Source organism: Solenopsis invicta, chromosome 7 (assembly GCF_016802725.1).
Source record: "Solenopsis invicta isolate M01_SB chromosome 7, UNIL_Sinv_3.0, whole genome shotgun sequence".
Lineage (NCBI taxonomy): Eukaryota > Metazoa > Arthropoda > Insecta > Hymenoptera > Formicidae > Solenopsis > Solenopsis invicta.
In genome coordinates, this window is record NC_052670.1 from 3,647,907 (window position 1) to 3,665,135 (window position 17,229).

Here is a 17,229-nt window from a genome sequence, read left to right on the forward strand (position 1 = left end):
AGAAAAAAATCATAAAAATTTAGCAACTACTTGTGAACGTATTATTTATTTTAACGATAAACAGTCTTATTGAAATTTATTAGATTTTCCAAGTAGTTTTTAATATCAAATTTTATTGACAATTTTTTCTTACTCAGTGTTTCACGCACAAAAATCTGGGCTGGAAAATTCATGTCGTCGACCCGGGGCGGTTGCAAAAAAATAATATTGACGGCGTAAGTCAAGTTTTGCCTACGTTTACAACGTTTGTGGCGTCCATTAGCGCACTTCTTTTATTCTCGAGATGAATCATCGCGTTTCCTTCTTCGCGGAACAAATAATGGAAGATGACGACGAAAACTGATCGACTTAAGATGGTTACGAAAGTTGCAACAATGTACACACGATTGTTAAATCGACGAAACACATACAAGGTTGTAAGAAAGTATTTAGTACGTAAGGTCTACTTATAAGATAAAAGATTAGCAAAATATTTTTAAGACCTATCAGATTCAATATTTCATATTATATATATACATATATATATATATGAGATATATATTATACAATATAATACATATACATACATACATATATATATATATATATATATATATATATATTGTTTATATGTATATGTACAAGTACATGCATACATATATACATGTATGAACATGGACGCAAAATTTCCATACTCTTTGAGATAAAGTCGAGCTGACAATAATAATGATTAGAAGTGGGTAACCAGAAAAATTTTGACAATAATCGTGATCAGGACTGAATAATTGATGAAATTCTGACAATAATTTTAATCAGAACTGAATAATTAATGAAATTTTGACAATAACAAACGATCGTTCATTATTAGGGGAAGGATATGTCAAACGATATCCGGAGACGAGCTGATTAGCGCGTAACTATAGATATAAATTTGATGCGAAGAAATGTGGAGGTGCATCAGCATGTACAATGTAAATTTTGCACAAAACTATAGTTGATCTTAATATAATTTTAAATCGACGATAATACGTAAGAAATACATTTATAAATGCTGTCGACTTGACAATAATACGTAGAGTAGTCAATCGGGAGAGAGAAAGAGGGAGAAACAGAAGAAAGATTAACGAAATGTGAATTATGTACAAGAAAGTAAAGAAAAAGTAATACTTAAGGGATGTGCAAGTTACAAACTATTCCCTATACGTGTAACAATGCTATAATATGTATATACTATAGAGTGGACCTTCTTAAAACGGAGAAAGTGTAAAATGTGCCTTGGGTACAGATAATAAATGTCTTTAATTACAAGAATTAGGACCCACTCAGCAAAAGGACACCATCTAGTACTTTGGAACTGGTCTCTTGTGCGTGAAGCGTGTCGCATGAGCTATAATTTATATTTTATAGAAGAAAGTATGTCATAGAAACTATTATTGGAACCATGTCAAAAACTATTTCTTCAAACATTCAATATAGTTTCTAATTATATATTTTATGCTGGAACTATTATAATTATTAAGTAACACATATCGCGCGAATAACTCCCACAAGTACAATAAAAAAAGGAAATTTAAAATTATATCAAAAAATATCAAAAGAGACTGCGACGGACATTTCAGATATAATTCATATCGCAAAACGTACAAGGGAAGTATAAGACGTGCAACCAAGAGAAATCAGCGGAATACATAATCAACTTAGAGTAGTGAATTTAGTGTAACGTCTCTCATAATGTCAAGTTTTAAACGTGTGTCCAGCTCCTAAGTGCCGGGGTGTCCACGAAATTCGCAGCAGCAAATTCTTTGCGATTCAACCGCTTATCGCACGAAGACCAGTCTGTATTTAATTACATACGTATATACACACAAGTATCATACATATACCGAACAGAACTCTCTGAAACTTACATTATCTAGCTTTATGAGGGGCGAAGCATTAAAGAAAAGCATTAAATAGGGACTTGTACTAATTACCGTGTAAGTAACTAAATGACAATAAGAACGTTTAATCGATGTTTGTGTCGCTGAATTTTCGATATGACAATACTTGAGAGCAATCCCGATCAATAATGAGATCCTTGCTCGAGATGTAGGCTATGTCGCTATATTTTTCATTCTTTTTTTTTCTAAGGAAACCGTTTGAAAGTAACAGATTCTAGTTTGTAAGTGGATAAAACTCCTACTTCTGTGAATGACAATAATAAATTATCAACTTGCGGGATTTACAATAGAAGCGGACTGCTCCCAGAAAAGGTCGTTTTCCTTTAGATTTACTATAAAGTTCGCAAATTTACATAACAAACTACTATATGTATGAATCAATCATTTGCCCATATAAATGTATGAAACAAATTATAAGCCGTGTATTATTCTGCAATAAAATGTAAGTCATAAGTCGCGTAGGTGAAGTGTTCCATTCGCATGACATGTACATGTACAGATAATATATAGACAATAACATATAGATAAATTGTTCGTAGTGTGAGTACAAATAAAAATTTTATTATAATTTCAATTAAACTAACGGAGTTAAAATCAAAAATGTTGAAAATGAGTTTCAGTTCAAATTGTTACGAATAATTATCTTGTTTGTTTTTGTTGAATATCTTTCTTTAAATCATTCTTTGTCTAAATTAGTTTATTTCACAAAACTATGTGAGATAAAAAGAAAACGATAGTGCACATCTTTGTATTAATTAATAATTTCTACGCGTTTTTAAAATCGAGAGCCAAACATTATTTGCTCGCGATTATTTATCTCATGTTATTCTTCAGTTGGTCGGTGCATATTTCTATTTTTCCAGGAGCAGCCCGATGAAATGTCCCAAGTTGTTAGTTCATAAGAGACAAATAATAGCTTAGGTCCTAAGAGAAATTTTTGGCTATATTATGTACATTAATACGTATAAAAAGGGGATAAATGAAACATGTTTGTGGAGGTGCTTCCGGAGACTAAATTCAAAATATTAGTCGTCCGACACAGCATGCAAGCGATTACCGTCAATGTTGTACAGTTTCAAACGTGATTTCGAATTGTTAGTGGTACTTAGCGTGTAATATTTACAACTCTAGATCTATATCTTTGAATTAATATACTAAAACGATCTACTTGTAAGCTTCCATCCATGCATGGTTACTATGTAAGACATGTGGAACGACAGAGGTACGGAGAGATAGAATGAAAAATTCTTATCGCGTTATCATGTACGAATGCAATTTTCGCAATTTTCCATAAGCTGCGGATTCCGAAAACTAGTTATATAATCAACATTAACGATAAGTTTTACAAAAGACGTTTTGGAATGGCGTCTTAGCGCACATTTTCCGTTACGTTTTTAATTGCAATGCCTTTTTAGATTTCATACGTTTTTCAAAACATGTATTTACGCGTGGAAACATTCCAAGCAACGTCGCGATTTTATTCTGAAAATGCTCTGTAATTATTTTATAATACTATCTACTTATTAAATATACAACTTATTAATATGCTCCGATTAGCAATTATCGGGAAATTTTTGCAATATCGTATCTCTATATACTATATATACATTTCATCGGAAATGTTAAAAGAGAAATTCTGCGATTAATGTGAACTAACTGCGAGTTAATATCGGCGCTTATGACTTTCTGTCATCGCCATTCGTTGTATTCGTTTGTATGCAAAATTAACACAATGTTACAAAAGCTTTTTACTTATTTCCATTTTGCCTTCCTCTTTTTCGCGCGCTTATTGTATACGTTTCAAAACTGTACAACTAGCTTTGTATACGCGCAGACTAATATTTCAGACAATACATTGTAAAAACGATCGCATAAATACGAACGGTCTTGTAACTTTTCGGTAATAGATAGCTGTAAGAGTTCGAGATACAAAAATTATTTTAAAATTTATATTAAGCAAGGAATGATGCGTTGTTAATATGTACGAAACGACAGAGTTGAATCATACCACGCTTAATACCTTTGCTAGTATTGCGTCCCGCAAAGGCCTCTTTTGTGTGTGAAGTCGTAATTTCGGGACGGTTGCAGCAACATCAGCGCTGATTGTATCTTCTTTCTGTATTATAAATCTATTTCTTCAGAAAAATAGCAATTAATTCAGCAATGAAAAGAGATCAAGATTCACAGAGATTTTTTTGCTTTTTTTCTTCGAAAATTCAGAGATTTTTTAAAGTTTTAATTATAAAATATGTAAAACATCTCTTGGCATATTTGTTAACTTTCTGAAATTAAATATTTAATTTAGAAGAGAATTAATACACTTCGACTTTTATTATTATTATTACTTAATCTTTTTACAGCGTTATCAGTCAAGATTGTGTGTATTAAGTCATTTATGTTACATCTGATTTTATTATTTTTCAAGCACTCGCAGTTTTCTTTGATTATTGACGTCTTATGAATATAATAAATAAAAAGGCTAAATAAACGTCAATTGATGTTGATGTATCCGATCTCGAGAAAGAATGAGAGAATTTCATAAAAAATTAATGATCTCATTGGAAAAAATCTCGTAGATAGGACATTTTCATTTTTTAAGGTACGATTTTCTAGGTACACTGTTCCGCATACGAAAAAGCGCATCCGTACTGAAAAATCAGGATGTCTCATGTAGCGACTGAAAGTATTAGTCGACGAACAAAAATCGATCGTCAGGATTATATATAGCGCTCGCGTGTGTCGAATTGTATCTGAGAAATGTTGAAATTGTCAACCTTTTCGTTTCTCTTCAGCATTTACGTGTTAGGCTAGCTTAACTAACAACTAACTCCACTAATCGTCTGATCGTTACCGCGGAATCTCTATCCAAGACGCTCGTTTACTTCATGTTACAAGCAAATATCCGAACTATACGAGTTTAAATTCGATAAAAATATTTAAATGCCGAAGAATTCTGGCATGATACCGCTCTTTTCATTGCGCGGTTGTCACGTTAGATAACACCGTGCTGAAAGATAGAAAGGTAACGATCTTTTCGAGCGCTCGGATCTATTAAATTATCATCAAGCATGTCCCTTTAATTTCAAATGAATATACGCAAATAATGCAAATGGTTGAAAGATGTTCAAAGGCAAAAAAAAAAAAGAAATCTCTTTAGACGCTCAAACGTATTTTAAGCGTATTTTAAACGTGATGTAGCGTTTTGAAGTCGATCTTGTTGTCTTTCGGCGCGGTCAAGACCTAAATATTTTTCGTGTATTCTTCGGGCCTCCATTTCACGTATTGAGAAAATTCACAATGGTTTTTCTCATATATGCATTAGGGGAAATTATTCTAATTGAATATCTGTAGCTCTTCTCATTCATTCCGAGAATCAAGTTTGCCTAGAGATTATTAAGATATCAATGCTCATGGTTTCATCGTCGCGAGCACTACGTAAAACACTTAATGAAAAGTCAATCCTTACTGTTTAAATCGTAATTTGACATATCTCATAAGATAAAAAAAAAATAAAATAAAAAAAAACAAGATCGGTTAACGTCGATCGCGGAACGCGCGAGCGTCGTTAAAATCCCGATTATTTAGTAGATAGGAGAACTTTGTCAAAAATGTTAATTTTCTTTATATAGTCTATATGTAATGTACCGTATAAATGTCTCTCTCAGTTGACCTATAGCGTTTACTTAGAAGGCGCACGCGTCCGAGTTTCAAAATCAAAGCCATGCGTTCGAAAAGAAAAGGAAAATTTGGCAAAAAGAAGACTGCTCCCGTTTCTCGACAGAATTATATCATTCTCTTTGACAATAGAATAGAATACGCATTGAATCGCATATCGCATTATTGTTCTTTAATGTAATGGCATTCGTTTAGATTTCAAAGGGGCGCGTTGTTTAATTTCAGGCATTTTTATTCTTGCATTTCGTACGAATACTCGTATTCGTTGTTGTACACGAATTTACATTATGCGATCTGATCAGGATACATGATTAGAAGCGTCTGTCAACTGTAAAACCGAGTTCTACATGTCGCTACGAGAAATGTATCTCAGGATGTTCTGCTCTTTTACAGACTATGAGTTTCGTCGCATATTTCACACATTAATCTTAATGGCTTTGACAATAGCGCCACGTTTATTAATAATTGGGTAAAAGGAGCATATCTAAGTAATCACGAGGTATATGATATATTATGATTACGAATTATTGAATATTGTATCAAATTTTATATTCACTTCTTGTGGTTGACAATAAACTGGTTTTATAAAAAAAAGAAAAAAAAGGAAAAAGAATGAAGATTGTCTGTACATTTAATGCGACCGCTAGAAAGGCCAGCGACGTCTGACTGATATAAATAACATGTCACACTGTACAAATAGATTATACAGTAAGTTTATACAGTAATATATTACATATTTAAACTTCACTTCGGATATCCCCAGGGATCTTTCTTTTGGTCCATTAAGACGAGAGAAGATTCACAGATCTTTTTGAAAACCTCGCGTAATCTTCCCTTTGAAAATACCTACGTAAAGTCACAATGTATTTAGATACACATTTTTGTAAAATTTACCTTTAAATGTGTTAAAATACTTATTTTATCGCTTATACATACTTTGTATAGTTGATACTGTTCAGAGGAAATTATGTCAGCCAGTTGAATGCAGCTGTCGTGCTCGTTCATTTCGGACATGACCGAATGAAGCAAAAGTGTGACTTTCGGGATACAAAGTTCGCGCAGCTTATCCAGCTGATGTTCCCTAAGCTCGTCTTCGGGCGTGCACGGCTCGTCGTTGCTACCCTTTGAATCGACGAGCCAACCGCCGTCGGGGAACAATAAAACATTAAATAATAACTGTTTCACAGCCTGAAAAAAATACAAACATTTTACACCCCATGCAGTCTAGCTCGTATTATATTTGCGCTCATATTCTTCACATACCTTCGTATGATGCTGCATCGTAGATTTCCATCTTTCAAATTCTAAATTGTACTGCGTCTTTCTGTGATCGTATGCAACTTTTTCCGTGAACGTGGCGTACGCCGACAATTCCTCCGGTGGCGTAGGTTTACCGTGATGATAGTGAGAGAACCATTCGCCGAAACCTTCTTGAGCATCCAGATACGTTTTATAACAAAGATATTCCCTTATGGACGCGGCCGCTTTTTTTGATAAATTATTGGTTATCGTAAGATTCGTAAGTGTGTAGTCCATTGTCGGATACTCGACCATAACAGATTCAATCGAATCTGCTGGGATCTATGCAACATACAAAAACAACCATTATTAAACTATATATTAAAAATGACTTACTGTAGATAATTATTTATAAAAATATGCACTAAAAATAATGAAAAAACTTATATAATTATGACAATTATTTTCAATCTTTACCTTGTTAAATGCTTTTCGCGCCGCATCAAGCTTTTCGTTAGTCAGGAAATATCTAATAAGCGCGTTTGTTTGCCGCAAAGCTTCTTCTCTCTGACTCTGATAGAAAATCAACCAATCCAGACCATTAATCTTTTCCATATCTGCCTCTGTGACAGTTCCTTTCAAATCTATCGGGTCAATTTCTACGTTTTTCTTACGTATATTTTCCACCACCAATTTCGTAATCGCTTCTACATTCAAGTTCGCATCTTCCGCCGCGCGCAAACATTTCTTGCGCTGTTCATGCTCATTGACGGTCTCTAAATAAGAGGCATAGTTGGTGATTTGGTCCTCTTGAGGTAACGTAGCTGTGTAAAATGCGATTAAAGTCGGATCCCCCATTTCAATAAGGACGCGAACGTATGCCAATAGTACTTTGTCTTCGACTTTATCCTTTGTACTTTTCCCGATCTGTCTGAAAAACAGTATTAGATGCGCCAGGAATCTGAGAAACTGCGAATCGCAAGCGCAAGCGTCTATCATATTTTCAATCTCTTCCATTAACTTCGGAATTTGATCTAGTATTATATATTTTTGAATTAAATGATCGGGTTTATTGGATTGCGCACGTATCACTGGATTTTTCGATGCATGCAGCTCCTTAAATGCATCTTCCAACGAGATTTCATTCTTCCAATATTCTTCTGGCATAATTGTATAAATTTTCACCATCATTAACCTCAGTGCTGACTCGACTTTGATATCTAGAAGACTCTTCACATATGCCCACAATGAATCTTGCCAAGACGATGCTATTTGTAGTAACAATTGGACATTGCCACAGAGACTTGCATATATGGCACGATAGAATATACCTGTAAGGAAAATGTGTATTTTTCTATATTTACAAATAAATACACAATTGAGTTTATAATAATAATGAATTATAATATAATTGAATTACATAAGTTAGATGTAATAAAAAATTTTAATATATTGAAGTATTTAGAAATTATTCTAAAAAATACTCTGATAATAAATAATTCACAATCATGATCGCGTTCTTTCTTGCAGTAATATTGATCAAACAGGTCTTTACCTATGCGTTTATCTTGAGATAGTTCCCAGGCACACAATTTCCAAAGACTTCTATTAGGATTCCCTTCAATTGGTAATTTAGTGTCTGTCAATGGATTAGTGTAATTTGGATCATGATTAGGAATCCAGCCTAATAAACATGCAGCTCTCCAAGGTTGACCGCAATGCATGGCTAATGACTGTGCTTTTTGAAGACGTCCACAACGTACCTACAATATACATCCTCTTAAATTGTTTCCTTTAATAATATTAAAATCATTTTCATAGCTCAATGTGTGTCAAAAAATTTGTATAAATTACAATCATTAAAAATAATTTTAATTATAATAAAGTATAAATAATAATTTTAGTAAAGAACAAATTATGTAGCCTATATATACCTCTATGAACATTCTTTTTTCAAGTCTGGCATCATCCTCTCTGTCCAGATCATGTAATGGTTTACCTTCTCTTATTGGTGCATCAGGATCAAGGGATGATACCAATGGTCTGGATGAACTAAATGCAATTCCTAAACTTTTATTATGCAATTGATGAACTGTATTTTCCCAGGCTACTGTTTTATCGGTGAAAAGCTCTATTGAAGGACATCTGTCAGCCTGATCCAAAGCATTCTTTTCTAACCAGTCAATGATCAATTGATATTCCCTGATATAGCTCTCAGACTTGTATAAATTTTCTATAACATCCTTCTCAGAGATATAATTGTTGCTTACAAGCCCATCATGTTCCATTTGAGTAGATATGCTGGCACTACTTATACGATTCTGGTAGAGACAATATATCAGTCTCCATGTGTTTCTTTCACTTTCTAAAGAAATTTCCTCTTCCGCTATTTCCGTGTTTTCAACTTTTGATTGCATACCTGTTAAAAACAATAATATTTCATTGAATTATAATACTGACATTTACTACAAAATGATTAAATCTTAACACAGTGATTCTTAACACAGTGAAATCTTAACAAAGCTGATTTCCTGATGTCTTCAATATTTTCTTAATACCTCTCATTATATCCAGCGTGTCGGTGCAGTTTTGTATAAAATCCGCGATGGTGTCAAAGACCTGCGCCTCCGAGAAATGGGCCTGTACGCTCTGCAAAAAATCGTAGTAGAGCCTAGCCTTGGCCTCCCGCCACGGTTCGTTCGCCTTGAGAATCGCCCCGGTCGACGTGCTGTCTTCCATCATCTCCTTAATGGTGATATCGTTCCTCTCTGAGCGTATCATTATGTCGCGTATCTCGTGGGGCGCGAGGGTCAGCGAGATGTCGAGCTCCACGTTGTGCTTGGTCAGCCTGGATCCCGCGGGGCACGCACTCCTATCGGCGAGTCCCGGGCTGTACACATCGCTAAGTTGAGTCTGCTTATTGTCATCGGCATCCCGGCGCGACTGACCGGCCGCTTGCAGCGATATCCTCCTCGGAGTACTGCTCCGCTGGCCGCTTAACCTCAAAAACGTTCGCCGCTGGCTGTTTTGCTGGCTCAATAGACGGATTGACTGATCGAGGTTCTCCTTAACGTCGGTTAACGAATCCATTTTCCATCCAACGTGGCGTACGGTCTAACGGGAGATCTCGGTTCAACGTTGAAAGTCGAAAACGCCACGCGAAAGTTGGTACCCCCCGAGAAACAAACACGCCGGTACGCGCGCTTTGATGCAAGAAATCTCACCTAACCAAACCTAACCTATCGTTATTTCCGACATCTTTTCAAGCAGTTGCGACATCTCTCGATTTCTTCTCTTCGAACGCGCCATTCAACAAGTTATTTGACAACTAACGGTTAGATAAAATAATTGATGGAATGGATAACGACAGTGAGGTGAGTTGATTTCCTCAATGATATCGAAAAAGTTTTATTTATGTAGGAGACGTAATATAACGTTCTTAGCTTTATTGTGAATATGATAAGTTTTGTGAATATAATTTCATTAATGGTTATTTAGAATAAATTTTGAGAGTAATGTAATGCTGTCAACTTTATTATAAAATTGTTGTTGATGTAATGTCATCATTAATGACTATTAAGAATAAGCTATGAGGCAGACGTTAATCAGTAATTAATAAAAAAAAAACAGGTAGCGTCATCGGTTTCAACAGATGACTCAGTTTTTATAGCCAGCGAATCAACTGCTACAAAATGCCATGAGAGAGATACATTAGCTGAGGAAGTCTCTCTGCTTCAACACTTGCAAAGGGCCATCTCTGAGACAACGGAGGAAAACGTCGCATACACAAAGGAGATGGCGACTTTATTGGATAAGTTGAATCTCAATGTCAAGACATTGCCCACTGACATAAAGGAAGGTTTGGAGAAGTTGTCTTCGATCCTAAGAACCGAGAAGCTATTCGAATTCGACGAGACTGCTTTGCGCGTGATGAGAGAGCGGAAGATCATAGAAGAAAAGAGGCGCCAGCGAGAAGAGAAGCAGTTGTCCATGAAGTATGACGAACTGTTTAGAAATTGCACAAGACTGCAGAACAAGCTCGACTATCTTCAGGATGCGGTTGATTCTCTCCAGAACACTATTGACACTACACAAGAGGACAAGAATAATATGTATTGTAACAACGTTTTCTTATCCACCAAATTGAAAGAGTACCAGCAGGCTGTGGAGAAACTGGAAGCAGATTTAAGCGATATGCAAGTTGATGAACTGTATTCGGAGAAAATATTGAATAAGTATAAACTATACTTCGAAAAGACGAGTAGATTGGCGGAGCTTAACCAATCGCTCGCTCAATACGGCGATTTACCACCCAACTTGCTACAGGCTAAATTACTGGTGGAGAACAAGAGGAAAGAGTATGCGAACTTGGAACAGATGTTTTTGGAAAAGACTCAGTAAACAGAATTCAGCAAACAAGATGACATCAAATAATATCTTAATAGTGTCTAAGAAATCATTGAAATGTCACTTTGTTTGTTGAGATTTCAATTTCAAACTACTTTCAACTGAATAACTCAACTCAATATATTTCAGTATTTGCAATATTATTTTTCGTATAGATGTCATTAATTTACCTTAAAAATAAAAGATTTATATGTGCACATATATTTAAAAAAAAGACTTGTACAAATTATGCCTTTAGAAACCGTATTTCGATTTTGTTTGTTTCCGCGCCATTCTATTCTGCGACCACTGATTTTTGAGCTCCAATTCCATGGCTTTGGCTTGATGCGCCAGATAAGTAATTTGATGTTTCTTCTTGGACTGAGAGTTTACTCCGCCGCTCTGCATAGACACCGGTCTATGTGTAGTTTCCGTCGTCAGTGCTTTCACCAGCCATTCCTTCTCATCCGGTTTTATATCCTCTCCGTTTATGTCGATTATGTTCGCTTCTTCGATCTCTTTACGTTTTACGCCCCGTCTTCCACAAAGGTACTCGATCGCCTTCTCGTCAAAGGCAACGTTGCCCTCCACGTCGACGTTATACTCTTGTTCAGGGACAGGTAGCTTCGGGCCAACCTCTGCTTTATTTTTCAACAAAATCTCCTCTTTGGGTAGATTTATAACATTGCTTGTTAACGTTTTGTTTGAATTACTCGATTGATCGTTCATTAGAGTATTAGAATTGATGGAGGAGGAATCGTGATCTTTGTCGTGTATCATAAGCGAAGCTTCGGTACTCGATTTAGATACAAGATCGTCCGAAGACAATTCCGAGTCTAATCCCATCACGGAACTGCCTGCTATATCTTTCCTCGCGGTGAGTCCAAAGAAATCTATCGTCGCGTCTTCCTCGTCGGAGCTCAATTCATTATGCGATTTATCTGAAGTTGACTTCTTTGCTTTGGAATCATTCTGACTTGTACTGGATTTCTTCAGTATTTTTGGCTGTTGCACATTCGCTTTTACCGCTGCATTCTTGACAGTCTGAGGTATCAGAGTCTTGTTCGTTGCTCTCTCTCCTTTTGGAGCTGTTAAAATGGAGAAGAGTCCACAGCCTTTCTACAAAAATCAACAATTCGAGTTATATCTGCTCCATGTATTTATACTTGGAGAAAATTTTCTAAACTTACCTGTGACGATTGTACGATCCTGACTGGCTTCTCCTCGCTTTCTTCCTCAAGATCCTTAAACTGATAGGATATGATAGATAATACAAACGTTGAATAAAATTAAAAAAATCTAATAATGTATCTGTGTATGCACGTACCTCTGATAAGGAAGGCACTGATATTTTCACTGTCTGCTTCTTTGCTGACTTCGGGACTTGACTTTTTGTTACTTTCTTTAACAGAATGTCGTCCTCCACTTCTTCGATGTTACTCGTTGAAATGGGATCCTTGGGCTTTGGCAGCGTATTGAGAAACTGCTGAAAGTTAGTTCCCGTACTATCGTCCTTGTCTTCTTCGTCTTCCTCATCATCGTTTGTACTTTGTGAGATTACTCTTGGGGCAGGTAAGGACAACTTCGAGCTTATTTGCACGATTACCGCCTCGGTCGTATCGTTATTCGTATTGTTCGTGGTGGTCGGCTCCACGGACTCACCCTCTTCATTTTCAGAATCCTCATCGCTGCTGTCGTACGCCACGAGGCTCATTTTCGATCAAGAATATGCCACTCGTTTGTATACATTCAAGCGCAACATAACCTGTGATAACCTGGTGGTGTCCTGTCAGATCTGCGTTGACGACGAGGTACCATCGAAAGCCACCAGAGAGAGCTTACGGGAGTTTAGTGGCCTCATTTTACATCTTTGTCAGGGTAGGATAAGTCATTCAATATATGTTTTTAACTAATATAATTAAGTTAAAGTTAATGGCTTATAAAATTAATTTAGTTATGTCAAAAATTACAAACAAGAACAAAAAACTAAGTTAAAAGTTATGTTTTTGAAAAGCATTATTCGTAATATTAAATTAAAAATTCATAAGTTTATAAAATTAGATTACATCAAATAAATTCAATAGTTTATTTGAAATAAAGTTTGTATGAAATAACAAAGAAATATTTCGTAATAAATATTATGTAGGAATGTATTTTTTCGTTTATAATTTTTTTCTTTTATATGTATATAGATAAATTTTTAACTTAGAAAAAAGTTAATAAATTAAAGTTTACTTTATTTAAAAATAACTAGTTAAAGTTAAGGATTTAATTATTTAAAATTAAGTTAAAAACTTGCAAAATTAACTTTTTTTAATTTATTAACTACTCAAGTTACTACGCAACCTTAATTTTGTACATATTTCTATATCTAAAAATCTTTATCAGACTTGATAAATAATACAATCATTAAATATATAAATAAAAAATATATTTAAAAATATAAATTGTATAATATTAAATTAATATTAAATAAATATTATTTTCCTAGTTTTTTCAACTAATACGCTTTGAATAGATTAAATTGTTGATACTTTCTTTACGACAAAGATTAATTTTATTTTTTTAAATATAGTTAGATTTAATATCATTTAAATTGAATAATTAATCAGTCAACACAAACTTTTAATTGTTCGTAGATGGCAATCAAATTCCCATAATAGGATAATTAACGGAAAATGTTATCATTTGAAGCTAAAACGTATAGTATTCCAAAAAATCAACAATAAGTACCTTAATGTAAAAATAATAATAATAACCGCTTTGGTTTTTTTCTTTTTTATAATGATAAGTGTAAAAGTATCAATAATCTCTACGTATAATCACTAAATAAAGATGCAAGCATGTACAGTATCAATTATCGATGTCCAATCGGAACGGTTAGTAATATTGTGTTCTGAGTAATCCATGACTGGATAGTTAGATGATCGGATGATATCAGCAGATATTTTCGTGCGAATACGAGATTGTATTTGAAATATATTTTATAAGCTCCGAACTAGATGACAGCAGAATTAGCATTTAGTGGCGTAATAAATGAATGATAAAATATCTATAAGTTTCTTTATCTCTTTAATAACAATTATTAGATTTCTAAGCTTTTATATTAAGTCCATATTAAACTTGGCGGCTTTGAATGTGGGCTTAATTCTAGCATTACATAAAAGAGTGCGATCCACACAGTCATTTAGGTCTGGCACACCTACGGACCCGAGCTCAACACATTGTGAATGTATATTTATAGACATTATGTTCATTTGTATACACATTTCGTTTTAAGAAATGTTTTTCTATAAATATTGAAGAAAAAATGAAAGAAATTATTTGATCTAAAAGGAATAAAGTTAAAAATAAAACTTACATATATTTGCTAACAATAAGACGAGCAAGGCAGTGAAAGTTAAATCTCATTTTCTATTTAATAAAAAAAGAACACACTAAATAAAAATAATTACATCTCTACACACACAAAGTTGTTTTTTGAAATAATCTAAGAAGATGGCAGGAGAGATACAAAGCAATACAATTGTAGGGGAATTGCAGTAATGATATTTAAATGGCCATTTATTGTGTCTGAAACTTTTGAAAAATATATTTTTAAAATACAAATAAAACATCAAGTGATTAATTTGGCTAACAGAAATACACAAAATAAAATATTTTTTAAAATAAATAATTGATGCGTATAAAGATAAAAAGTATCATATTAAAATAAAGTATAAAATATAAATAATCGAAGAGGAAAAATATATATGCATATATATATATATATATATATATATATATATATATATACATAACAGATTCTCGTTACATTTATTAATTTAAATGTTTTCTTCTAATCTTTAATTAATTACAATTATTCAATTGAATATTATATTGCGTTTAATATAAGTCATCGTTTTGATAAACTTTCTGTTGTGAAATTTTCGTTCCCCTTTTTCTTTCTCACGGTGCATTGCTTCATAATTTTTTTAAATTGTCTCTATACTAATATTTACCGTTTAATAGAATGTAATAATGTGGTTTTTTAGCCGCAGTTTGCCGTATTTGCATGTACCATCTCCAACGACGAGAGATCAGCCCGACCCTGATCCGTCCGTCTGAAAACCTTGCTCTTTTACGCAATTTTAGCGTTTATTAAAGTTTGCTCGCAAATGAAACGAAACCCATATAACCTACCTAATTTAGCGAGTAGCATTTTCGAGTGGGGGCCACTTCAGGAGAGTAGGAGGAGGAGATGGAGGAGGAGAAGGAGGCGGAGAGGAAGGAGGATGATGAGGAGGAGGAGGAGAGGTCGGGTTCTATTGACAGCGGTTATTGCCTAACTGCGTACCTCCACCTAATATGCCCGCTTGGGGATTCGCATCCAGGGCCGCTCGAACGAAACACACTCGCGAATCTTTAATTCCACCCCCGCGCGTAAGCTCTCGTCGACTCTCCCTAACAGCACATGATATCGTACGAATATTCCGGAATATCATGTGCTCTTAGGGCTGTAGCCGCTTTCGCGATATGCCGCGCGATTTTTCGTCTAAATTTATGCATTTTCCTTTTCTCTTTTTTTTTTTTCATTTCTATCAGATTCACCTTCTTATTCCCCCACGTTAGATTTATCACAACACATATTAAATTTATTGCGTTTATTAAATCGAAAGGCAAAAAATATATCGTGCTTTATTTGTTGATTTTGCTCTGTACAATTCGATGATATCGATGTTATACACTTTGCGTCATATTTGCCGAAATCACAGTACGAAATGACAGTATGCGATGCATTCCCTGGTGAGATATATCGGTGGAACCTGCGTTTTTACCCGATCTCTATATCCTTACGGCGGCGATTATTTAACGCGGCGAATCATCGCGGATTGCATCGCGAATCGCTGAGACTGATGTCTCCTCCTCCGGTGCGACTGGGTTTATCTTTTTTATCCTCCCTCCCCTCAGTTGCCTCGATACCTCGACGAACATGTATGCTCGCGAACGGATGCGGGCAAATAACGGCCCTGCCTGCATTTGAAACTCTATTAACTCTCCGAATATTAGCTCGTCGAGCGAGATTAACCTCATTGTGCCCCGTTGAAAATGATGACATCACTATTAAACTCCCGTCGGCTTACGGAAATTGATTAAACTATCAAATTAGCTCTACTAATATCAACACATCAACGCCGCGAGACCGGGCCTCTGGCTTCGAGATTCAATCCTAAATAGCATGAATTTGCCGGTCCGCACGATCGTTCGACGTGCATTCATCGGTGCGACTGTATTCCCCAAGTTGTGCAGTCGTGACTGAAGCTTAATGTATAGTGAGGCCGAGGGGGTGATATACGATTGCGACACACCACCTCTCACGCGCTTTAATTTTCCAGCGTGAGTTAAACGGCCGAGCTCCTGTCCTCTTTCCAGTTTCTTTTCCCGTCCCGAGGCTTAACCGAGTCATGCTTGTAGGCGGTCAAGTATCGCATTTTACGTGTAAAAAGAGGCGGCTTGGGAAAACTGTGAAATTCTTCGCTTCGATTAAAAGCTTCCACGCGAGTTTTCGGTCGGATTATTGCACGACTGCTGTCGTTCGATATAAAGTCAGAATATGGCACAACAGAATGCTCACTAATAATACTGTAGCTGGCTTAAAAAGACGTGACATTCTGTTTTAAATACACCAATAATCTGAATGGTTCGCGAACACGAAATTATCATGAAAAAAAAAAATTTGTACATATTTATTTATACACCTTTAAGATATTCGATTAGCGGTTAAAAACTGCACCCAGATAATACACCGTACGATCATGGGATAAGAATGTGAGTAGCAACGCCAGTCCCCTTTCTCTACCACCCTTTTCCATCCGGCATTCAGGAACTACAGAGCGTTAGATGTACTGTTAAGGGAAGTGTGAACAATTTCGTGCATTGTCGAGACTATAATATGGATGGCTGGCAGGATAATTATTGGAGGCCGTTTGAATCTAACTGTTTCCTTCATTAGCAGTCTCAGTTCGCCCGT

The 17,229-nt window shown here is 35.2% G+C and overlaps 4 protein-coding genes across 11 annotated transcripts in view; 2 read left to right on the forward strand and 2 right to left on the reverse strand.

Moving 5' to 3' along the window:
* LOC105199931 (protein Skeletor, isoforms B/C) overlaps positions 1–5,436 on the forward strand; it is an 80,278-nt gene extending 74,842 nt beyond the window's left edge. For all 8 annotated transcript variants that reach the window (XM_026130350.2, XM_026130349.2, XM_026130347.2 and 5 more), the window contains one exon: positions 138–5,436. In XM_026130350.2, coding sequence (XP_025986135.1) covers positions 138–287 — 150 coding nt within the window. In that variant the 3' untranslated portion in view covers positions 288–5,436. The remainder of the gene's footprint in view (positions 1–137) is intronic.
* A 685-nt stretch (positions 5,437–6,121) lies between these two features.
* Positions 6,122–9,953, reverse strand: LOC105199932 (nuclear pore complex protein Nup107). The gene is made up of 7 exons (XM_011167265.3): positions 9,392–9,953; positions 8,768–9,252; positions 8,389–8,596; positions 7,311–8,164; positions 6,858–7,175; positions 6,531–6,782; positions 6,122–6,440 (listed from the first exon to the last, which is right to left on the reverse strand). Exons 1-7 carry the CDS (start codon positions 9,921–9,923, stop codon positions 6,339–6,341), a joined length of 2,751 nt encoding a protein of 916 aa, XP_011165567.1. The 5' UTR covers positions 9,924–9,953; the 3' UTR covers positions 6,122–6,338.
* Positions 9,954–10,065: 112 nt separating this feature from the next.
* Positions 10,066–11,446, forward strand: LOC105199934. The gene is made up of 2 exons (XM_011167268.3): positions 10,066–10,207; positions 10,464–11,446. Exons 1-2 carry the CDS (start codon positions 10,190–10,192, stop codon positions 11,232–11,234), a joined length of 789 nt encoding a protein of 262 aa, XP_011165570.2. The 5' UTR covers positions 10,066–10,189; the 3' UTR covers positions 11,235–11,446.
* LOC105199933 (proline-rich protein PRCC) lies at positions 11,336–13,030 on the reverse strand. Its single transcript, XM_011167267.3, has 3 exons — positions 12,547–13,030; positions 12,410–12,469; positions 11,336–12,338 (listed from the first exon to the last, which is right to left on the reverse strand). The coding sequence occupies exons 1-3, from the start codon at positions 12,931–12,933 to the stop codon at positions 11,475–11,477; spliced, it is 1,311 nt and encodes a 436-aa protein (XP_011165569.2). The 5' UTR covers positions 12,934–13,030; the 3' UTR covers positions 11,336–11,474.
* Between the last annotated feature and the right edge of the window lie 4,199 nt (positions 13,031–17,229).